This window comes from Penicillium roqueforti (assembly GCF_015533775.1).
Source record: "Penicillium roqueforti strain LCP96 04111 chromosome Unknown scaffold_35, whole genome shotgun sequence".
Lineage (NCBI taxonomy): Eukaryota > Fungi > Ascomycota > Eurotiomycetes > Eurotiales > Aspergillaceae > Penicillium > Penicillium roqueforti.
The window spans coordinates 36173-59908 of NW_024067599.1; the positions used below are offsets into that span (position 1 = coordinate 36173).

Sequence of the window (23736 nt, forward strand, 5' to 3'; positions counted from 1 at the left end):
GATCACACGCGGGAATGATTCCCCAGGAAGCGCAGCATACCCAATTGAATACGCCACAGTCAATCATGTGGGGCATATATCGGTGATTGCTACCCATAGGGCAACAGTCAATTGATGCTTGTATGAAACTGATAAGGGCAGATATGACCATACTCGGCCCTAAAAAGGTACCTTGATTTTGTTGTGGTCTAGTAGTAAAATGGCTGTATCATATTCCACGGGTTGACCTAATGCGAGGGGCCGGGGGCCAGAACTCAGGGGTGAATCCTTCGAGTACAGGGGGTTGAACGTGATAAGTGTGCTGGATATTACCATATCGTTTTACAATAATTAGTCACTGTGAGAATAAACACTGATCAGTGTCAAAGTAGGGAAAATGTAATGTAGAAATCAGAGCAAACACATATAGAACACATATAGAACACAATGCATATATAGAGATCGATGGACTGGAAACACAAGATTGGAAGCCCTAGAGGAACTATAACATCTCTTTGAAGATCTTCATATGCATAGTATATTAGACTGATAGGTACTGGAATGGGATTCGCATCCTAGTCGCTTTTTTCTGGGCACTATACGGAGTACCAGACGATATAATAAAAAGCACAAGGCATGTTTTCTCTTCAGCATGATGATCTCTAATACTCTCATCCTTCTTCTTTCTTCTTAAGTAATCCACCATTCTTCACATATTTCGGCTCAATGGGGACACGATTCAAAGGTGACACTAAAGATCCAGCGGTCAATGTCACTACATGGGTTCTCTTAGTCATAATCATTTTTAGTGTCTCTGCTCGACTTGGAACTAAAGTTCGACTGTTCAAGAGACTCAGCACGGATGACCTCTTGATCATTGCATCTCTGATTGTCGGTATCGGTCAGAATATCGCTGTTTCACTGGCAGTTGGGTCCGGTTATGGAAAGCATTCCAAAGATGTCTCCAGCGCCAATATGCAACAGGTGATGAAAGTACGTATCTTCCGCCACCTTGTGATTTTTCACTTCTTTGGAACAGATTTTAATGTGCTTGTTGCCAGGATCTTTTCGCTGTCTCTCTTCTGTACCTCCTAAGCCTCATGTTCTCGAAACTATCTCTGGTCGTGTTTATCCGGAGTCTTACACCATCCGCCAAAGATAAATGGCTCGCCCGAGGTGTGGAGGCTATCGTGTATGTCTGGGCAGTTGTTGCTATCTTTGGAACTGCATTCCAATGCTCTCTGCCCCGCGCCTGGGACTTCCAGAACGGCCAATGCATTAACCTGGTAGGTAGTGTCTCCTTTTGTCCCTATTACCTCCTATCCCCCGAAGCCGGACAATACTAACGCGAAACGACGGGTGTCCAGTTAACTTGGCGCTACTTCGTCGCTATCTCCAATATCGTTACCGACCTCTTGATTGTCGCTCAGGCAATGATCCTAATTTCTAGCGTCCAAACGACGCTGTTGCGACGCCTGGCTTTTGCGGGTATCTTCCTGCCTCGACTTCTGTGAGCGACCCGGCTCTACGGAGTGCTCTCTCTTGAACTCGAAACTCATCTCCCTCCGTCGATAGTGTAACGATCGCAACGGTCGGCGAGCTTGCCTTTATCAAAAAAGGCACTGAATCCAACGACCCAACGTTTCAGATGTGTGAAATCACTATTTTCGAAGTGGCCATTCAGTGTCTCAGCATCGTGACGGCCTGTTGGGGACAACTGAGCCCGTTCCTGTCCTGGATGCGATCTAACGGGCTCAAGCTCAATGGTGTGGAAGACCCAACCTCGTGGAGCTATAAGATACGCTCACAATCCCAGGGGCGGTCCAAGTCGCGAGACCGTAAGATCAGGTCTGAAAGCCACGAACTTCCCCCTTTGCTGATACGACGAGATCAGATTTTGGTCACACAGGATTGGGAGCTCGACAGCCAGTCAAGTCAGGCGCATATAGTAACTGAGTTCGACACACAATCCTAGGCTAGCAACGGTGGCAAGTGCCAAGCGGTTCCCTAATCAACTTAGCTAATGACTATAAATTCATCATGGGCGCGACATGCATAGACTTTGGTAATCCCCAAATCACATGGAAATTACGTGCTGGAATTAAATCGGAAAATAATCAGAATAATGAGCACATGCCGCGTAATGATGGCTCCCGTTATAGAGACGCGCATACTATATGTAGTGTGCTTTTTCACCTTCCAAACGAACCTTAGGGACGGATCTGGTTCCATTCGCAATCGCGATCGAGCCATCGTATGATGGGAGATGGGGCTGTCGCGGGCCAACGCATAAAATTCTATACTACCGGACCCAACGCACGGCCCGAAACCCCGATTGGGGTGTTGGGGCCGCACCCTGTAGAACAGTACTTTTGTGTAGGATGCTTAAACCTCAAAGGGGTTAGTGGAGAAAGCGCAGGGCGGAGTGCTGGCCAACGCAGTAGCTAGGTTTCTCTTTCGTTCAGGCGTGCAGGAAACCCTTGCAACTAGCTGTCTTATCGGCTCGCACCTCTTCCCTCCCCGCTCCTCGAACCCCTTGAAACGTATCTCAACGTCCCGACGACCATTATGCGGGTTTTATTGTCACTTGGGGGCCATATTCCTTTCTTTGTCAATTGTATTAAACAGGTCTACTGTCACGATCTGCATGATTTACCTATCATATCACGTAATGCTAATTAGAGCTGGTTTGATAACTATTTTTTTTTGCTAGTTTAGTAGTTTTAGCGAGAGGTTGGTTGATATATCTACCCTCCGAAGTAGATTCTTACGTCTTGCTCTTTTCTTCCCCATCACGGAATATATTATTTTGAACTAAGTTACTCTTTACAAACTTGGCTCGGCACACCTACCCTAGTGCAAACGTTTTAGTCACCGCCCTTTCGCTAGACATTTGAACACATATCCAGCCGGATTTCAATATGGGGTCGGCAACCAATCCTCTCGTGCTAGAACTAGCGACACCAGAAGATGTCCCTGCCATCACTGAGCTATGGTTTGCTGCCTTTACGCAGCCAGTGATTGGGAAACTTTTCCCCAACACTCCCGGTATGCACCAATGGCACCGGGATTGGCACTTGGGGGACATTCAGAAGTCCCACTACAGATACCTCCGAGTAGTGGACACCCAGTCAAGAGATGAAAAAGGCCGACCGCGGCTAGTTGCCTTTGCCAAATGGGACCTAGCCATGCCAAATGAGCGAGGTCGTCGCTTTCCGCATTGGCATGAGGACTCGCCTTACCAGGAATGCGAGGATTTCATTGCAGAACTGGAGCAGGCGAGGGAGAACGTCATGGGCGATGAGAAACATTACTGTATGAATGATATCCCTTTAAGGTTCACAAAGGAAGAAATGATCACTGACATCCGAAACCGAAAAAGACCTCGATACCCTTGGCACTCATCCTGATTATCAACGGCGCGGAGCTGGCTCTATGCTTGTCAAGTGGGGCTGCGACCTGGCAGATAAGGATGGCGTTATGGCATACGTGGATGCCAGCAAGGAGGGAGCATTTCTATACCAGAAACATAACTTTGTGGATTTCAGTCCGCCTGGTTCGGAAGTGGCTTCGATGGCTCGCCGCCATCAGGTGGTTCCGAGCGATCACACTTGACTTGACTTACGAACTCTGAGTCCATGCTGCGAGATATCTCATTGAAGATAAAGCCATAAACACATTTGAACTCACTGGTTCGGATTGTAGCTCATTTATTGTTATGTTTCTGTCTAGCAAGTATATATATATTTTATGCCTTTCCCCGCCTTTTTTGCTGTCTACCTAGCAAGAACAAGATACCTTAACAGAAGGGCTACTCACACACTATTTTTCGCTAGTAACACACATCCACTAGCTCTCAACCAGCTTGTGTAAATTACTGTGGTATCCTGCCTATCACATGACTTACGACCGTACTATGAAACAGGATCAGGTGATATTACTTCACGTGATTTCAAGTTGTGGAGCCGCAAACCTTAAATGAGCGCATCCATGGGTGAGTCCCAAGTCCCGGATAGAGCTGAGATCGAAACATTTGGTATAACTCCGGGGCTTGATGACAGCGTTATATTTGATCACCCAATCGTCTATTATGGCAGACCATCATCTCTTGTTGAAACCTTTACATAATTAGGAGAGAATGTTGATATTTTTGTTCCAAATATAAAATATTTCTGAAGCGTCATTTTCACTTGATTTCTATTCTACTCTGCGCTAAACTATATGTTGAAGCGGTAAATCCACAATGCGTAGTCTGACAAAGCAGACAAGACAAATAATACCAGCCTTCCAAGTAGGTCAGCTGGCAAGTATAGGAGACCATGGGACCTGCATTTCTCAAAACATTATTCTCGTTCAGTTTGTGGGTGATGATACTTCTATGAGTGTGGTAAAACTGGAAATACGGTCTTAAAAACAGGGCAACTACATCATCATCCCGATTTTCTTACTACAATGTATACAATGTTTTAGGTATCTCATACTCATTACGTGCTACGAAAGAGGTTAGAGCCAGATTGAGGTAAAAATAGGCTTTTGTACTCGTTTCAACCCTGCTTTCTATAAATATAAGAAAAGCCCGCATATTATTGATAAAAAGAAGAATCGTGTCCCAATCTATAGCAAGAGCTGTTAGCACTTCCAGACAAGCCCATTGCATCAACAAAAGAAAAATGCAGCAAATATAAGGAATCTCTAATATCTGTGTATATTTTCGGTAAATGGTAGATCTAGATTTTAGTACACGCAGAGAATCTGACCTATATCGGGTTAGAGTCTTGAACCTCAGGTTGGAGAAAAGTTATTACCGATTGACCATATAGAAGAGGAATTTCACCCGGGTGTGACGTGCTAGATGTGAGAGTGTATCGATTCAAAATAAGGAATAGGTAGGGAGAAATAGAGATAGAGCAGGTGCAGAAGTTGGAGAAGGCCTGCTTGTATAGCTGGCCACTTCTGTAAACATGTAAGCATTGAAGAGAAAACCCTGGAGCGGGGACAGGGGCACCGACAGCCTTGCCTGCGAAACAGGTGCGAGAGAAAAGCCGTCACTGGGAGTACTAGGGTGCTAGAGAGGAGATTCAGGAGAATACCATGGGGTGACTACTGAGAGGAGAAGTGAAAAGTTGTCTGCATTGCTATCTATGCCTCGGGAGTGCTTTTATAGTTAGTTAATGCAGTAGTTAGTTGGGTTAAGAAACAGATGGACGAGGCAAATTAATCCCAAATATATGTTATATTACTGAGCGAAGCGAGGAAACCTGTTATTATATATGTCTCATCAACTAGTAAACAAGCACATACGACCATAGGGTGTGGAAAACAGGGCTTCCCGTCCGCTCAGCCGTACTTAAGCCACACGCCGGTGAGTTAGTAGTTGGGTGGGTGACCACCAGCGAATCCTCACTGTTGTATGTTTTTTGTTCACGCATTCTTTTCTATTCGTTCAGAAGCTCCCTCTTTTTCTGATGTTAGATATCCGCAGGTCGGAGAGCATGGGAAAATATGTGACACCAGGATGAGTCGTTCACCTGGTGGACCTCAATTTCAAGGACGGTCTTCCGTCATCTCCCAAACTAAGTTGATTTCTACTAGATACGTCTCTATCCTCTTCACCCAACATGGATATAACCTGGTCTCAACTGGGACACAGCTTCCACGGTCAACAAGAACTCAAGATGCAAGCTACGGAAAAGCCGACTCAATCAGGAATTGACTTGACCCTACCTGAAGAGAAAACTCAAGATGCAGGGGGTGCTGTGGCCGCAGCTGCGAATGTTGCGTTAATCGCAAGATTGATAAGACACGGCAGCTTGGAACTGGACTTTCTACGGTGGTATGTGGATGTTGTCACCAAGCTCGGGGTTTTGAGCTTACTAAAAAAGAAAAGATGGGATTCCTTACAAATTTTCATGTCGTGGACGACGGCAGTGGCTACCGCCGAAGGATCAATCGAGCTTCAATATGGGGATTATCTCTTGATGGTCATGACAGTCCTTTTGATGTGATTGTGATGCCTCCAGGATGCGAGAAGGTTGTTCCAAAGAGCAGCTGATAAAAGGCAAGGCTGAACAAGTCGATGAAACGTTTATTCTTATTGGCGAAGAGGAGAAGGAGAAACTTGGCGAGGTGCCTGCCTGGTCTCCATGATTTCTTTGCAAACTCTTTCTTTTGTCTGTGAATGCTCTTGCTTTGGTGGTCACGGGCCGATCACATGCCGTTACCTGGTTTGTCAGGCTTCACCTAGCTATTTAGCTAATTAACTAGTTCTCGATCATTGTAAAGAATCTATCCTTCTTCATCTCTCTCTCGCCGCTACAAGAGCTCTGATCTAAACTGGCAGTTACCCCCGAGGTTTAACCTCTGTATGTTTTCTTCCTATTCAGGAACAGTCGTTCCTGCTATTCTAGTTCACGGCTCACGTGCACCTTGCTACCTGTCAGAGCACTTTTAGATTCTGTAAGCTTCCCCATCAGCATCACTCGATAGATTCATAAAAAAAGAGCCATCTGAGATCGTAAGTCTCCCTCGCAGTCTTTCCAGCAGTCTTTCCAGCAGTCTTTCCACCAGTCCTTTTGAGGGGTTCGTTTTGCTAACGTCTATCTAAGATGTCTTTTGCCTCTACTGCCCCTGTCACTGAGCCCTGCGCGTCCTCCACTATCCTTGCCCTTCAAGAGGCAATAACCGAAGTCCTGTTGGCCCTTTCCCCACACGAAACCATATGGTTTTTATGGCAGATGCTCGGCCTATATATATGTCTGTTGTTTGCATGGAGGGTTGATCAACTTCTTGAGAATATGATTGACCAGTATGTCTCATTTTTTATGGAGCTCTGTGAAGTCGGATACTTACAGAATTTACAGTTATATAGAATTTACAGTTATTGTCCACCTCGGAACGCTGTAGCACGCCGAGCACTGTGATGTAGAGTTCTAGAGAGCAGGCAGTGTAGACGGATCATCACCCCTGAAATGAGAAATGAGTTGCGAGATACTTCTGCACTAGGAGATTGTATACTATGGTGTGGTCTATGTGATACCTATGCTTGCTAGCCGGCCGTCCTGGATGGTTGGTGTTGTTGTGTCGCTCTCGTCTTGCCCTGCTTGGTCAGGCTGCCCATCGTGCATATCCCTCTTCGTTATAAAGATTGATTTCTTATTGAAATTTGGTAGAAAGGCAAGAACTCCTTGTATTTTTTTAAACCCATTTTATTCGGATTCATCAATCCGATAGACTAGCTTAGAGGCTCGGACTTTACCTTCCCGTAATATCTGAATACCAGCCAACGCACCGGCCAAGCTGCCTGACTTAATCTGATATGGATGGGGTTGAATGCGGCGGCCCTCGAGTAGGTTCTGCGCTGTATCCCACCATTTGATGCCGAATTCAAGGTTAGCACTATCAGGGGATATCTCGGTCGTTCCCATGCGATAGGCTTCCCCCAGGATGTCGTACGCCATTGAGACATGCGAGTCAACGTCTTCTCTCGCGGATGAAACATCTAGCAGGGCGTTATAGGAACCGCCCGCCGACGAAATGGCAGCGCTGCAGATGGCAGCAGATTGGGGCGTCGAGATTGTATCAAAAACGAATTCCAGGGCATCATCAGTATCCTCTCGGATCTGCTCTCCCACCAGTGGATCGTGGTAATCAAAAACTGCGTCTGCCCCAAGCTCAAACATGAAGCTGCGATTGGCTTCAGAGCATGTTGTGACAACTCGCAGTCCCGATAGTTTTGCCAATTGGATCGCGAGTGTACCGGTAGCAGTTGCCCCTCCATAGATTAGGATATTTGTGTCGTCTGACTCGCTCGACTGATTCCCGGGGAAAGGCAATTCCATGCTCTGATAAAGATTTTGACCAACAGTTGTCAAACCCACACCAAAGGTAGCTGCTGCCTCAAAGCTCATGGACTCAGGTATCAACATTTGGAGATCGCCCTTCGCAATAATATACTGAGCAAATGCGCCGCCATTGTGGCGAACGGCATTGCTACCGTGTACAAAGCCAGCAACTCGATCGCCCTTTTTGAAAGGCTTTTTGACGAGCGGCCCCACGGCTTCTACTATTCCGGAATAGTCACAGCCCACCGTGGCCCCGGTACAGGGTACAAAATCAATATGACGCCAGTCCGTTGGATTCAAAGCGACTTCGTACTTGTTAGTTCAACTATTCATCAAGCACGGGAGCGAAGAAGGGCACAAGGAGAAAATACCGGCTTTTGTTTTGACGAGAATGTAATTATCCGGCAGCCTAGGGAGTGGGACATCTACCAGCGTTGCGCGACCAGGTTCTTGGACGACAATGGCGCTTTGGGTGGTCATTCTCAACAGATGTCGCGATGCGAGGGAAAATGAGGGGTGCGAGAGAGGTGGGGGTATGGCTCTAATTTCTTTAGATAAATTGACCAAATGGCATTGGGGGTTGCAAAAGGGGTGTATACTATTGCACTCCGTGCGCAATTCTCCGTACGCGGCCTGGAATTACTCCGTAGAGTTGTCCATGATTCCGGGCGAGATTGAACTATTGGAGATCTCAGACAAAGTACGGTTTGCCGCGCGATAATCTATCTGGCTACTGCGTGTAGCTTCCAGGATCGTCGAAATACGGAGTATTGTAAGTGATCTGCGTGGAGGGGAGGGGCAAGCAAGTGTTAGTAGCTTCAATAAAGTCAATTAATCCATTACTATTGTCGAATGTGCTCCGCAGCCTAGAAGATCTCATCGTGATATTGAGACCGGGTAGCGCGGGCGATGCCAGTAAATGGTCCCTCAGTTACCACAGCCCAAACATCACCGACGCGAGATTAGACTCAATGATAATAGCCCAATGGATAGCCCTCGATATAGTGCAACAGGCAATATTGAGATTCTCCAAAATACATCCATGTCCTCCGTACGGAGTGCGGAGCAAGGGAATCGCAAGTACCCGGGGAGTCCGAAAAGTGGAACTTGTCGCAAATAGGGGGCTGGGAAAAGAAAGTCGTTGCTCCACTACGGGATGGGAATCCCCTCATGAGAAAAATCATAAGAAGAAATTCTGATAGGCGATCTTCGGCTACAAACATTGGCTTGGTGCAGCTTAGCACAGCTTAGTGTCATAATATAGTGGAGCATGGAACATTTGGCAATCGTGAAATACAATGACCGATACTGGTAATGGCTTGTCACAGTATAATTTATAACGTATGTCTGGTCTATCTTAAGGGATGGACGATCCAGTTCGTTGATCTATGGAGTAGACAATCTCCACTTGGCAGCATTTTCGTAATCTTGGCCTCATTGGCATCCGAGCAGATTCCAACCTGCAGAATATCATGGAACTGGGTATAGAATCAGAGCTGAACAAGCATGGAGAATAAGATCCCACAGCATTAGCCATATCTATTGTTCCGGACTTGTTTCTAGCGTAGGAAACATAATCTTACCAAGCCAAACTCCAACGGATGTGCAGAATACGGAGTAGATTGAATGCACGAGGTGCATCGTCCGTTTTTCTATGAGTCTCCACTGCATGTTCTCCGATAGCCAGTAAAATATGCATGAATATACAAATTTACGCATTAATGGCATTAGCGCCGAGAGCCAGTTTCATGGCAATCAGAAGAATGCAAAACATTGAGTATAATAACCCACAGCATCCCTTCTTATTCTTGTCCACGCTCGTCCTCGATTAATTTTATACCCCGAAGATGCCTAGTCTACCAGCAACGACTTCTGTACCTACAGATATGGAGGGAATTGCAGTCATTGGAATGGGGTGTCGCTTCTCTGGAGGAGCGACCTCCGTTGAGAACTTCTGGCAGATGCTATGCGACGGACGTACTGGGCATGGGACAGTTCCCACAAGCCGATACCAAGCTTCGGCCTGGCATCACCCTAGCCATGAACGCAAAGGAGCGGTATGAATACCTCAATTAGATGTTAGTTTACTATTCTAACAGGATGAATAGATCAATCATGATAGTGGGTTTTTCTTGCAGGAAGATCCATCACGGTTTGACGCTCCTTTTTTCTCTATCACTGCCAAAGAGGCGGCGGGCATGGACCCAGCACAACGTTTGTTGCTCGAAGTTGCATACGAAACATTCGAAAACAGTAAGTTGAGTGATTTTCACGTTTCCGGAAAGAAGTCAGCTAATAGGGAAAAATAGGCGGGATACCGATAGACACGCTTCCAGGCAGTAACACGGCAGTGTACTCTGGTTCAATGACCAATGACTATGAGCTATTGTCAACAAGAGATATCTATGATATGCCTCACAACTCGGCTACTGGTAATGGAAGGACTATGCTGGCAAATCGGTTGTCATGGTTCTTTGATCTTCAAGGCCCAAGTATCATGATGGATACTGCGTGTTCTTCAAGTTTGACTGCGATCCACCTAGCAGCTCAATCCTTGCGGTCTGGAGAGTGCGGAATGGTGAGCACTGCAATCTGATGTCTATTGATCACACAGACTAAACATGCTTGTGACAGGCCTTGGTGACTGGTGCCAGTCTTATCTTGCACCCTAATTTTACACAAAGACTGTCCTACATGCACATGATGAGTGCAGATGGCATAAGTCATTCATTTGATGAGTCTGCAAATGGATATGGTCGGGGTGAGGGCATCGGTGCTGTGCTTTTGAAGCCCCTCAGCGCCGCATTAGCCGATGGAGATAATATTCGAGCCGTCATCCGCGGCACAGGAATTAATCAGGATGGCCGGACTCCTGGGATTACACTGCCCAGTCCAACGTCCCAAGCCAACTTGATTCGTTCGGTTTATGAACGTCATGGCATCTCAATGAGAGACACTTCCTACTTTGAAGCACATGGCACTGGAACTCCTGTCGGGGTAAGCAAAATAGCTCCATTGATGGATAAAAAGCCATCGTTTGATTAACTCAATGATGAATAGGATCCCATAGAGCTGTCTGCTGTCGGAATGACTTTGGGCCAGGCACGAACACCGACTGATGAGCCAATATACGTAGGCTCAGTGAAGACAAATTTCGGTCACACCGAAGGAGCCGCAGGAGTGGCTAGCTTGATCAAAGTCGTGCTGTGTTTAGAAAAGGGCACATTGGTGCCAAACGCCGGGTTCCAAAACATCAATCCCAAGATCCGGCTCGATGATTGGCGTTTACGCCTAAGCGACAAAACAATGCCCTGGCCAGACCATCTTCCGCAGCGGGCTAGTATCAACTCATTTGGATTCGGTGGATCAAATGCGCATTTGATTCTCGAAAGTGCCAAAGAAGCCCTGGGCAATGCTAAAGACCAGGAGCCGGCCCCTCATGTGGTGGTGTTTTCTACATTTGACCAAGCTGGTATCGAACGGACCGGTCAAAATTGGAGCACATTTCTTCAACGTCAACAAAAAGCCGAGCGGGAGGCTTCACTCAAAGATTTAGCCCATACGATGTTGACACGCCGATCGCAGTTAGGCTTCCGTAGCTTCGCAGTTGCTAACTCACAAGACCAGCTGCAGAGCATCTTGGATAAAGGATTGCCCAAATTTCCCCGAGCTAGTCGCAAAGCTCAAACAAGACTTGCTTTTGTGTTCACGGGTCAGGGTGGCCAATGGGCTGGAATGGGCCGGGAGCTTTTGAGGATTCCCACTTTCAGGGAAAGTATAGCACGATCACAGGAAATTCTTTCGTCCCTGGGATGTCCCTTTGATATGGTGGAGGAGATAAAGGCGGAGGCAAAAGACAGTCAGATAAACCGACCTGATCGCAGCCAGCCTATCACCTGCGCATTGCAGATTGCTTTGGTTGATCTTCTGGCCAGTTGGTCGGTTTTTCCCAACGCAGTGGTTGGCCACTCCAGCGGTGAAATTGGTATGCAAATCTCCGTTATTCTCGCTTCAAACAAGCATCCAATGATGAATAAAAGCTGACTTATTTGCAACACGTAGCTGCTGGATATGCCGCTGGGTATCTTTCTCGTGAAGACGCTATGCGAGTCGCATGGTTCCGCGGTTTCTTTTCGCAGCAGATTGCCCAGAGTGACAGACGAGGTGGTATGCTCGCTACTGGTATTTCTGCGGCTGACGCAAAGAAGTACCTCGAGGAGCTGCCTGCACGTTCAGTTGTGGTTGCCTGTGTCAATAGTCCTGCCAGTACAACCCTCTCGGGTGATGTGGAATTCATTGATCAGCTTGAAGCAAGATTACAACAGGATGGTCACTTTGCCCGGAAGCTGCGCATTGATACAGCTTATCATTCCCCTCACATGGAAGATCTAGTTAAAGTGGTAGGTAGTGCTATCGATTGTATCAAGCCTGAGGATCGATACAATGGCTCAATTCCCATGCTTTCATCGGTCACAAAAGAGCGTGTCTATCCCGCCGAACTTGGTGGATCATACTGGGTACGCAACATGGTCAGCTCGGTTGAGTTTACTGCCGCAGTGTCACAACTCGCAAACCTGAGCGAGTCTATCAAGTCTCGCCGACGGCCGGTTCCAATAAAATGGACCGCTTTGATTGAAATCGGTCCACACGCCGTTTTAAAAGGACCTGTCACTCAAATCCTGCAGTCTGTCAACGCAAATATGGCATCATTGCCGTACTATTCGTTGGTTTCACGGAACCAGCATGCTTTGCGAACAGCATTGGAAGTTGCTGGCTCGCTTTGGAGCACAGGACACACAATAGACCTTGCTGCGGTCAACAGCAGTGTCGATAATACAAGCCCAAAAATGATTCCAGATTTGCCTTCTTATCCTTGGAATCACCAAACGTCCTTCTGGCACGAGCCATTAGAGACAGCGCAGTTGAGACAACGTCAGCATCCACGTCATGATATTCTGGGAGCTGCCGTAGATTTTCAAAACGCTTTAGAGCCAAGATGGAGAAACTTCCTGCGACTCTCCGAGAATCCATGGATGGCCGATCATGTTGTCGCCGGATCGATTGTGTTCCCAGCCGCGGGAATGTTGGTGATGGCTACTGAGGCGGCGCGGCAACTAGCTGATAGCCCAGCCAACATCAAAGGAATAGAATTCCAAGACCTTCATTTTATGCGAGGGGTTGTTATCCCAGACGAGGAACGCGGCTTGGAAACTCTTCTTCAGGTCTCCCCTCATCCAGGGATGCCGGGTTGGTATCAGTTCGGAATTTTCTCACTTCCCTCGGGGGGTGCTTGGATTCAACACGCGAAGGGTGCATTCATTGCGCGATTCGAGAACCGAACCGACGATGAGCATAATTCAAACTGGCAAGCAGCGTTGGAACGCATCAAGAATACCCAAACAGTCGCCAAAATGGCTGACGTTGGACAAGCACGTGAATGGTTGTCTAACACAGGAGGACTCACCGTAGGACCGGCCTTCCAGACAGTCACTGGCGTTTCTTTTTGCGATTCAGAGTCTCGTCTCTGGCTATCCGGGGTCGTCACAGACACAAAACAATCAATGCCTTTCGAAAAGGAGTCATCCAGTTTTATCCATCCCACAACTCTTGATTGCCTCTTCCAGTCTGCCCTGTTGTCCTGCTCTGATGCATTATCCAGCAACAAAGCAAATATTCCGATCGGAGTGGACAATATCTACATATCCAATACGTTCCAACCCCAACCGGGGGAGCAGTTTGTCGTCCACACAGAGACCAAGTGGCGAGACGGGAAATCACAATCCCACTGTATCGCGTCGGACCCCACCTGGTCACAACCCTGGATCACGTTTGAAGGTGTTCATCTCGGTCGCCTTCCCTTCAACTCAAATTCTCTAAAGCAAGAGGAAGCATCTTCGGAGAGCCGATATTCGTCGATTGTTTGGGATGAACACTTGGAGTCGCCGCTTGTCACTAGCCAAATCAATGACGGAAACAAGAAGAAGGCCGTGCAAGCCAGCAGTCTCCAACTAACAGACTGGATCAAGAGATTGTGCTATACCAACGGGGATGCCAGAGCACTCATTACTACTTCGGACACATCCTCTTGGATCGCAAGTCTACAAGAGCTGATTCCAAGTGCCGGCAAGCGGCCGTGCCTAGGAAGGATGACAGTCGCTTCATGTGGCCACGAAAATCAAGTGGAGGGCGTCACTCCCACAGAGAACAGCCTCCCGGGAACTCACCTGGCATCCCTCACTACATTAAGCGAACTTCCATCTTCGTCGCTCGCTCAGGATAAATATGATTTGGTCGTGATCGATGAGCCCAAGTGGGACGACAAAATCATTCAAGTTATCCTATCGTGTCTGCCCACCATTCTTGAACACGGAGGTTTAGCAGCAATACGGGTATCAGGAACCAATCGAGACTCGGCAGCAGAGAAGTTGCAACGATTGGAAGGCCTTGAAATTCACAGCACGACCAAAGATCGCGAGTTTATCATCGCGCGCAGAACACCAGTCTCGTGGACTACAGACTCCGAAATCTATATTTTGAGTCCAGCCGACAAATCTAACACACTAGCTGTTTTCGAGCACCTTGGGAATATATTTGCCACCCATAACGTTCGTCTGGTGCCTGTTGAATTGGAACAGGTGGGTACACTAGCAGGAAAGACTGTGATTTCTTTGCTTGACTTGGCAAGTCCCTGGATATCCGGCTGGACGGAAAATGATTTGGAACGTCTCCAGGAGTTGATCCGAGTTAAATACGTTCTTTGGGTGTCCCCTTCCTGGAGCCAAGGGGCTGTTGAGAATATTGGATCTGGTGCCACAGGCGGCCTTTTGCGAACACTTCGCAATGAGCAGTGGAACACCACCATCCCACACCTATTGGTCGATGTGGAAGATTTGGAAGACAAGTTCGGACTAGCTTGTGGCATTCTCCAAGTCATGCAGCTCACGACGCAGGAGAGCTCGCGCCGGCCAGACTTGGAGTATCGTCTGGCAAACGGTCGGCTGCTAGTTCCACGGGTCATTGAGACTCCAACAGTGGATGAGGCCATGCACACTCTTATGAATGGCCCCAGGCCTGTGATGTCAGACCTTACACTTGATCCGAGACGCCTTGAGTTGAAGTTCCAAGATGCAGACAACGCACGCTGGGAGGAACAACAACCATTCGAAGAGGGACTTCGCACTGACCACATTGAAATCATGGTTGAAATGGCCACAATCTTCGATTTACATGGGGATCAAGGGAAGACACCAGAGACAGCTCTTCCAATGTTCGAAATTGTTGGAAAGGTAACTCTTATCGGATCTGGTGTGCACGACTTGGCTGTTGGCGATAAAGTGTTAACCCTAACATCGGCGAGCTCGGGACTCATGACAGCAATGCGGGTCTTAGAAAGTGACACTATCAGGATTCCTGCAAATATGGACCCAAAAAATGCGATATCAACTCCTCTAGCGTACATAAACGCTTATCAGATTCTCACCCAAGTTGGTCGCCTCAGTTCAAGTTCCTCGGTGCTTTTGGTCGGCTCAATCAGTCAAACTCTCCAGGCCATGATAGATTATGCCCTTGCCATGAACATGCAAGTCATCGTGGCAACTGATTCTGCAGATACCACCGAGAACCTTCGTTCTCGCTACCCAGTATTAGCGGATCGAATTCTCGGCGTTCACGGTAGCCTAGAAACAAGTGTGTCTAGGCTAACCAACGGATGTGGAGTTGACGCCAGCATTTGCTTCCTTGGCGGCTATGCGGGTCGGAATGCTGCTAGGTGTCTTGTCCCAGGTGGACAGTACATTAATCTATCTAGCGAGATGAAGATGAGTGCTCTTCCAGAGAGCTTCATTGACAGTGGCTGCACATTCTCTTCGCCGCGACTGCAGAAAATTTTCTCGGAGAAACCCGGCAATCTTCATGCTTCAGTACGGCATGTGGTTGACTTCATGAAGCAGCATAGGATGTTGGACCGCGTGGAGTCCTATTCTATGTTCCCCGTTTCTGATCTCCAAGGAGCTTTGAAACATTGCAAAGTGGCCAATACCCGAGCTATCGTGGATCTTCGGGCTCCTGGAAGGGTCCCTATTGTTCTGCCACTGCCAAATCTTACTGGCTTGCCAGCGGAAGGCACATATATACTAGCAGGTGGATTAGGAAACCTCGGCCTTGCGCTTGCCGATACCTTGGTGCAGTCCGGGGCCCGCCATTTGGTTTTCCTTGGAAGATCTGGCGGGGCACAACCTGGTCAACAGCTAGCCCTTGATCTCCTTCGCTCTCATGGGTGCCGCATAGATGTACTGCGCTGTGATATCGCCCAACAGGCAGATATTGACCACCTGTCATACAAGATTCGGAGTAAGAACTGGACCGTTGCAGGCGTGATTCAGTGTACAACAGTTCTGAAGGTTATTTACCCTCATTTCGTTCGTTTTCATTGACACTAGCTAATTCCTTCGTTTATTATCAGGACGCAATGTTCGAGAACATGACTTTTGATGATTGGACCCAATCCACACAGTCCAAGATCCGCGGGACACTGAACTTGCACCATCTATTTTCGGAATTTGAAGGCTTGGGTTTCTTCATTGCTTTGTCTTCCGTGGCCAGTGTCATTGGTAATATGGGACAGGCTAACTATTCTGCGGGCAATGGTTTCATTGACGCTCTCATGGAATGGCGACGCAGTCACGGTCTCCCAGGTCATTCTATCAATATTGGCCTCGTTCCAGATGCTAGTGGACTCAGCGACATTGCCGAAGATCAAGAGCAACGCCGCCGCCGATACAAACATCTTGAGGGTACAGAAATCATGACCCATGAGCTCCAGACCTTGCTCAGAGTGATCATTAACAGCAAGCTTTCTCTTCCATCTCAAATAATTGCTGGCATGACCGATCATCTGTCTCGCAGCAATGGCTCCATAGCCTGGGTTCTCGATCGAAAGTTTGATCACCGGCTTTGCCTTGCTGCCGATGACACTGAGGACTCTATTCAGACTAGCGCCTTACTCAAGGGGTGTGACTCCCTTGACAATGCAACTGAGGTTGTCCTTAACGCTCTGAGTGAATATCTAGCAGATGCAATGGCTACAACTGCCGATGCTATCGACTCAGATCTACCATTGTCCGCGTTGGGAGGTATGTCTTTTGATGATTTTTCCCCACTGTGACTTTTGTCTTGACTAACACTGGCTTCTAACTAGTTGATTCCCTGAAAGCTACAGCCGTTCAAAACTGGGTCTCTCGCGAACTGGGGTCAGAACTATCCTCCTTCGAGTTTCTTGGCTCACAACCGACCAAGGCGTTAGCGAGGAAAATTGCTTCTACTAGTTCGTTTGTCTCGGTGCCGAGCTGAAGGACTATCTGATAATCCATACTCGGTATGGATTAGCTCAGAACAACCTTTTCTTCACCCATCATGTTTCCTGTTTCAATCTCGGTTTATCAAATCTCATTTTTGGGTAGTTTCAATAGTTCAGTATATGTGTTTTTTACTTACAATACGTCGTTTCGCGTACGAAATATACGAAATATATGAAATTTTCCAATTTGCCAAGACCTGTAGCCCGTGCCGCAGGTGGGTCCCGTCAACAAACTCACATGTCATTCAATTTATCTTCATCCTTAGAGCAGCCTCGCATATTTTCTGGCGGATAGCTCCGCTGTGCAGATTGCAGGACCAATGCAGCATGTAATGGCCGGGGTGAGAGTCGCCATTGCAATATAGTGAGGGGGATCAAGCACGATAAACAGCTTCATCCACGAGTGGCTCCACTGAAGCCCATAGCCTTGACACATCGGGAACTGGATCGACACTTCGATCTGGATGATCTGGTTGATCAACAAAAAGACCGAGTTTTCGATCCCGTGGAGCGGGCTGGGGTGAAAATTTCTGCTGTGCAATCTCGCGAAGACCCCTGCCCTGAACGATGACAAGGAACGTGGACTCCGTTCGGAGTACGGAGTACCCGCGGACACGTTACCCTGTTAAGAAACGGTTGAGCTGTGCGGTCTTCCTTGCTGCTGCATGGATGGTATAATATGTGCATGTCACTTGGGAAGTAAGGCGATAACCCCACTTGCCTATGGAGTGAGTAACTGTGTAGCTTTTACAAGTTCCACCGTCCATTCCGATTTTTTAAGAGTTGATTTCGCTTTCGATGGTCTCGCAGATCTCAAATCTAGGTTCTATGCTAGCTCAAGAGAAAAACCCACCTCGATTATGTATATACACTATGGTTGTCCGGACGGTATCGGGATCTACCAAGCCGGCAGGTCGGCGTCTGTCCAGTTACATCGGCCGAGATACTCCGAATTCAATCAAAATTCAACACGACCCTAAATGGAAAGGCTTCGAAGCAACTACATTGAGGGGTAGTTTGTGGAGCTTGGGCTGGACCGTCCACGTTCCCACCGAGTCTAAGCAAGGCAAGCCACTATCGATATGCTACTCCGTACTTTGTACTCCATACAACATAGGGCATCTCCACACCGTGGAGCCTTTCATGGACCCAAGCAGGTCCATCAATATGTACTCTGCAAGGCCGGAACTGTATGGAGTGGGATTGCGCGGGTGACTTTCCTAGGAAGGTCGGACTAAAATTTGTAAGGCGTCTTCTAGTCTTGCACATGAAAAAAAGGAATAAATGGAATAAACACTCTGTTGTCGTCTTACAATCTCTCTCCCCCCTTCCTCTCTCTTTCATATCCCCATCCTTTCATCTTCAGCTATGACGGACGCTGAGAAGAACGATCTATGCATGCCGGTACCCCCGGCCAAGGCTATTGTCATAGATCATGACATGGCCATTACCCCAGATCCTGAAAAGTTTATTGGCAATTACTCTTCCAATGAGGTTCCATCCAATGGCCCCGATTCTCCCAATGTGGTTGACCTGGAGGCTCAGCCCACAGAGCCCCGACGAAAGCGGTTTGCGCACTTCAGATATGTCATGTTTACTGTGTATCGCCGGCTCTTCACTGTGGTATTTTGCGCAAATCTCGCTGTATTTCTCTACGTGATGATCTCTGATCGGAAGCTTTTGGCACTTGTGAATGCAACAGCTGTCAATTTGGTGGCGTGCGGTCTCGCTCGACACCCGATGATGGTCAACGCCATCTATAGAGTGGTGTGCTCGATTCCTCGAAAGGCACCTCTATCTTTGCGCCGCAGATGCGCTAAGGCAGCTCACTACGGTGGTGTTCACAGTGGCTGTGGGACTGCATCTCTGGTGTGGTACATTGGATTTGTTGCCATGGTGTCACAGATCTATTGGACAAATTCTCCCATCAGCACAGTAACAGATGCCAGTTTCTCGGCCGCACCGATCGCCGTCGCCTACGTCATTCTTGCCCTACTTGTTGTGATGGTAGTCGTGGCATACCCAACCTTCCGCAGGAGAATGCATGATTACTTCGAGCTCACCCACCGATTCACCTCATGGCTGATCCTGGCCCTTTTCGTGGCCTTAGTCATGTTATTCGCCCATGACGTGGGCAATGCAGAGCAGCAAACTCTTGGCTATACCCTCGTCACTCTTCCTGCATTTTGGCTGTTAATTGCGGCTGTCTTCGCCGTGGCCCATCCATGGCTATTATTACGGAGGGTTCCGGTAAAGGCCGAGCCCCTGTCTTCGCATGCTGTACGACTATCTTTTGACTTCACCCCGATCAACTTCGCAAAAGGTGTCCAAGTCTCAAAGCATCCTCTACGCGACTGGCACAGTTTTGCCGGATTTCCAGACCCCATTCCAACCGGTGAAAAGCCATTTGTTAAGGGCCACAGGCATAAGAGAAGCTGGTCGATCGTGGTGTCAAAAGCAGGTGATTGGACGGCGGATACCATTCGTGAACCGCCAACTCATCTCTGGAAACGCGGGGCACTGATGCGTGGTGTCGGATATGGTCTGCGTGTCTTCGACCGCATTATCATAGTCACCACGGGGTCCGGGATAGGACCTTGCCTTGGGTTCCTAGGCGACGAAAACCGGCCCTTGATCAAGGTCATTTGGCAGACACGTAACCCGGTCAAGACTTATGGCCAGGATGTCATTGATCTCGTCCATAAGATGGGCCCTGACCCGATTATCTTCGATACCAGTCGTGATGGCCGTGTTGACATGCTCCCTATCGTGCGACAGCAAGTGAAGGAATTCAAAGCGGAGGCAGTGTTTGTTATCAGCAACCCCAAAATGACTCAAGATATCGTTTACGAGTTTGAATCACAAGGGATTCCAGCCTACGGGCCAATTTTCGATTCATGATTCACGAAACACAATATATGTTGCCTTTTGATTTTATTCTAACCCAGTTATGATATACGTTTATGACCTACATTTCGGTATTTTTCGAGCTATGAGCCTTTCATCCATTTGTTTATACGAGTCAAGTCTAGCAATAAAAGTATTTCATATAATTATCAAACCCTAAGGAATCTCATGTGATGCCATGTCATCACATATTTACATGTGCACAGGGACGGAGCGCCTGATTTTGCAGGGTCGGTGCGTGAATACGCCTGAGCTCTGCTTTATCTTAGACTGACAGAAATCAAAATACCTGAATTACCATGACAAGGTCAGTTCAAACAATGAAGCTATTCCCGCCATACAAATTTCCTTATGTACCCATTTCTCGGCGTTGAAGCTATTCCTACCGTGCAAATTTCCGTATACAACTTCTCGGCGTTGAAGTTATTGTATAAACTTCCATATACACCCGTTTTATACGGTTGGGGTCGGTTATTAACGCCCAGCAAATGATTTGTATGGATTGTATGGTCTGTTTACAGTACATGGTATAGAGCGGTGTCGAAAGCGACGAATAATTCAGGCATAAGACCTGGAAAATCAGGCATTAGACCTTTGGCCGCTAACTAACTATGCCCCTTCGCATACACTATCCCAGTGGCAACGGATACAGACTTCACTCCTAGTCCTATCCAAAGCGGCATTGCCACTGCTTGTCAGGACTATATATTTCAGGTGAGATACGCCCACAACCATGGCGTGAGCCTTCCGCTAACAAATCACAGACTGATACATGCGACAGCATTGTGTCTGCAGAAGGCTTTTTGACGGACCATCAATTCGTTAAATGGAATCCCGTCTTTGGGACGTATTGTTCCGGTCTCGATAGAATGGGTCATAGTATAAATTCAAAGTAGCATAGGTCGTTTTGCCGATGAAGGGTCTAAGCCTTCGCACTTTCTACTCAGTAATCTGTCTTAAGATTTAGGCACAACAAATCAAGTCAATTCATCTCTTTAACCCTAGAAGCAGGTAGCTCTCCTATCATATCTCTTATTTCTTCCCTACAAACCAAACGCAAGGCATACAGGATACAATGATTGGTCACCCCACATAGTATCTGTAAGCTCCCACCTATCTTGACCAGGCTTTATTTGTTTGATTCTTTGGAAATAGTAATCCGGAACGCAAAGCTGCAGTCTTGTCCACTCTCGACCCTTTGATAGTCTGTCAAACGGCTTAAGGAACGTCCTCAGCCTCTCGTCGTCAAAGAAGATCTCGCCAATTTCGCTCGGTGGCATTTTAAGTTGTAGGCGTAGTCGATGTACACCACGGAAACTCTGCTCGAACAATCCGAAGAACGCGGCATATGTTCTCATCCAATCATCCTCGTCTGGCCCAGCTTTGCATATATTAACAGCAAACGAGATTTCCATAGACGTCATAAAAGAGGCACATCGCGGTGCCAAAATCCTTGATATGAGAAAAGGAGTATCCATAGCATTGTCCATCACAAAGTTATTTGTCCCATAGAGAACATCTAAAGCTTCTTCGTATCTGCACGATGATAAGCCATTGTCCTGATATTATGAGCATAGTGACTTACCCGATTTGGCAGCATCTCAACCACTCCCCGCCAATTGTCAGCCTTTGCGACTCAGGGTACCAATGTGAACAAGGGTCATCACAAGGGTCGTTGATGAAGTCATCACATTCCATACAGACACGATGCCACCAGTGCCAGCGAGGTCCTCCTCGTTTCGACTGCGGCCAAGATGGCAACGGCTCCATCCAGAAATATCGGATGTGCACTCGCCGACCACCCATAAGCTCAATGTATACCAACCTCCTTATCTCAGCCGGTAGAGGAAAGAAGGAACACTGCTGTTGAGAGCTGCGCTTTCGAGCACCAAGCTTACATAAGCCTTGTTCTGGCTGGATCGGCAGTTTCCATCGATTGAATATATCGCCATTGATCTCACAGGTGGAATCTGAGATTCCTATTGCGTTTGGGGAACAATCTCTCAATTTGAACTTGGACTCTTTTTTCCTGCGTTTGAAAAATTTGGTAAAAAGTTTTGGTGCCATGAGGGTGGAGGGTGGAGTCTAGGAGCGTAGGAGAGTCGGGGTGTTGATTTTATATGTGCTTGGGTGTGGGTGAATGTCACCAGTGCGTGGTAAAACAGAAGTACTACCGCAAAATAGGAGGGGAATTAACCCACAAAGGGTTGGGACCGGTGTTTTTACCTCACAAAGAATCAAAGATCCTTGCAAGCGGGGAACCGCCATTCCATAGGCCGGGATCTTCATCTTGCTCTTTCTCCTTTAGTTCACAGGCTTCCTCTTCTAGTCCTGATTTCCAATGGCAACGAGATAGCCCTCAATTGTGACAATAAGATTATTGTCGGAGGCATGTTTGGGACCAGTCTGATAACCAGCTCGATTTTGATGGTGTCAAATTGCCTAAACATTATGGAAATGCCAAACATCGAGACCAGAGTGATACTGAGACGAAAGAAACGAAAACGGGCGGCGGCCTCGACTCGTCATCGTGGAAGAGCTCGTGTTCGTTTTGAAGAACAACATGAATACACAAAGTGATGAATTAGGATCGGACAGAAAGAGGACCAATGCTAGATCAAAGAGATCCCCAGGAAGCTCAAAGAAAAGCCAATCGAAAGATGAAACGACCCGTAACCTGGAAGAGAAATTGCAATGGCTTAAGATGAACATTTGCTAGTAGCGCTACCGCACCTCAGGCAGAGGGGCATGTTGACATGCTACTGATCTTGAGTCCGGTAGGGATTAGGAATACTGAACGCTGTTAGTAGATTGGTTTGGATATACTTCTCGGTGATGCTGTACTAGCATGCCATTTGTATCACGAACATGTAGTTCGGAGAAACCGTTGACGAGTTTCGTGCGACGGACAAGTTTCTACCTTGTCATCATAATAGCCCGAATTGCGCTATTTCCGACGGCTAAGAAAAGGTTCATATTATCAAGTGATTCCTGGATTCGCTCTAACCCCACCCACTCACAGAAGATAGAAGAAGATCATGATCTAAGCACAGGAAAATATCAGTGTCTTTTCGCGAGAAGAATGATAATCGTGCCAGGCGCTAATCGAAACTCAAGGGCTATAAGAATTCAGTACATATTTCGAATGAGAGGAGCGTATGATATCTTATTTATTCCCACTCGTACGTCAAATTAGACTTCATCCTAGGTAGTATCCGAGATAACTGGGGGGAAAGACATCACTCCACTCGTCTTCACATCTTGTAATCTAAGACCCCTAAATCTTCCTCCTTTTTGAGGGCATTTTCCATCTTCGCATTTGTTCGCCCACGCGCTTGTCCTGATTCTCTGCTGTCGTCCTTGTGGTCGTTCTCTTTCTCCTATTTCTTCTTTCCCTCTGGCTCGTTTCCCGCAATTTTGTTCAGAAGGAGCTGACAATTTTGGACGAATAGGTGGTGATGCAATGGTGAAGATGACAGTAATGCACCAGCGCCACTTCGGTCGTTGCAATGTTGTACCCTGTCACCCTCCATCAATCCCCGATCATTTTTTATAGTTATTTCGCGCTTGAGTTTGACGTAAGCTAGGGGAACACTAGTTAGCTAACTTCTGGTCGCTCTGTCGCAGGAATTTGAGTCTGGTTCGATTTGGGAT

General features: G+C 47.4%; 6 protein-coding genes across 6 annotated transcripts; 4 read left to right on the top strand and 2 right to left on the bottom strand.

Moving 5' to 3' along the window:
• Positions 1–705: 705 nt before the first annotated feature.
• On the top strand, positions 706–3594 carry LCP9604111_8603 (GNAT family N-acetyltransferase; the record flags this gene model as incomplete). The annotated part of the gene is made up of 6 exons (XM_039076765.1): positions 706–972; positions 1041–1265; positions 1347–1489; positions 1555–1927; positions 2889–3294; positions 3362–3594. 6 exons carry the CDS (start codon positions 706–708, stop codon positions 3592–3594), a joined length of 1647 nt encoding a protein of 548 aa, XP_038925347.1.
• A 2003-nt stretch (positions 3595–5597) lies between these two features.
• LCP9604111_8604 (uncharacterized protein) lies at positions 5598–5984 on the top strand (the record flags this gene model as incomplete). Its single annotated transcript, XM_039076766.1, has 1 exon — positions 5598–5984. The coding sequence occupies one exon, from the start codon at positions 5598–5600 to the stop codon at positions 5982–5984; it is 387 nt and encodes a 128-aa protein (XP_038925348.1).
• A 1200-nt stretch (positions 5985–7184) lies between these two features.
• On the bottom strand, positions 7185–8300 carry LCP9604111_8605 (zinc-binding alcohol dehydrogenase family protein; the record flags this gene model as incomplete). Its single annotated transcript, XM_039076767.1, has 2 exons — positions 7185–8125; positions 8192–8300. The coding sequence occupies 2 exons, from the start codon at positions 8298–8300 to the stop codon at positions 7185–7187; spliced, it is 1050 nt and encodes a 349-aa protein (XP_038925349.1).
• Positions 8301–9706: 1406 nt separating this feature from the next.
• On the top strand, positions 9707–17168 carry LCP9604111_8606 (type I polyketide synthase; the record flags this gene model as incomplete). Its single annotated transcript, XM_039076768.1, has 8 exons — positions 9707–9877; positions 9929–10073; positions 10130–10398; positions 10455–10817; positions 10881–11805; positions 11883–16219; positions 16282–16951; positions 17017–17168. 8 exons carry the CDS (start codon positions 9707–9709, stop codon positions 17166–17168), a joined length of 7032 nt encoding a protein of 2343 aa, XP_038925350.1.
• Positions 17169–18543: 1375 nt separating this feature from the next.
• Positions 18544–20076, top strand: LCP9604111_8607 (uncharacterized protein; the record flags this gene model as incomplete). Its single annotated transcript, XM_039076769.1, has 1 exon — positions 18544–20076. One exon carries the CDS (start codon positions 18544–18546, stop codon positions 20074–20076), a length of 1533 nt encoding a protein of 510 aa, XP_038925351.1.
• A 1049-nt stretch (positions 20077–21125) lies between these two features.
• LCP9604111_8608 (uncharacterized protein) lies at positions 21126–21852 on the bottom strand (the record flags this gene model as incomplete). The annotated part of the gene is made up of 2 exons (XM_039076770.1): positions 21126–21618; positions 21668–21852. The coding sequence occupies 2 exons, from the start codon at positions 21850–21852 to the stop codon at positions 21126–21128; spliced, it is 678 nt and encodes a 225-aa protein (XP_038925352.1).
• Positions 21853–23736: the final 1884 nt, after the last annotated feature.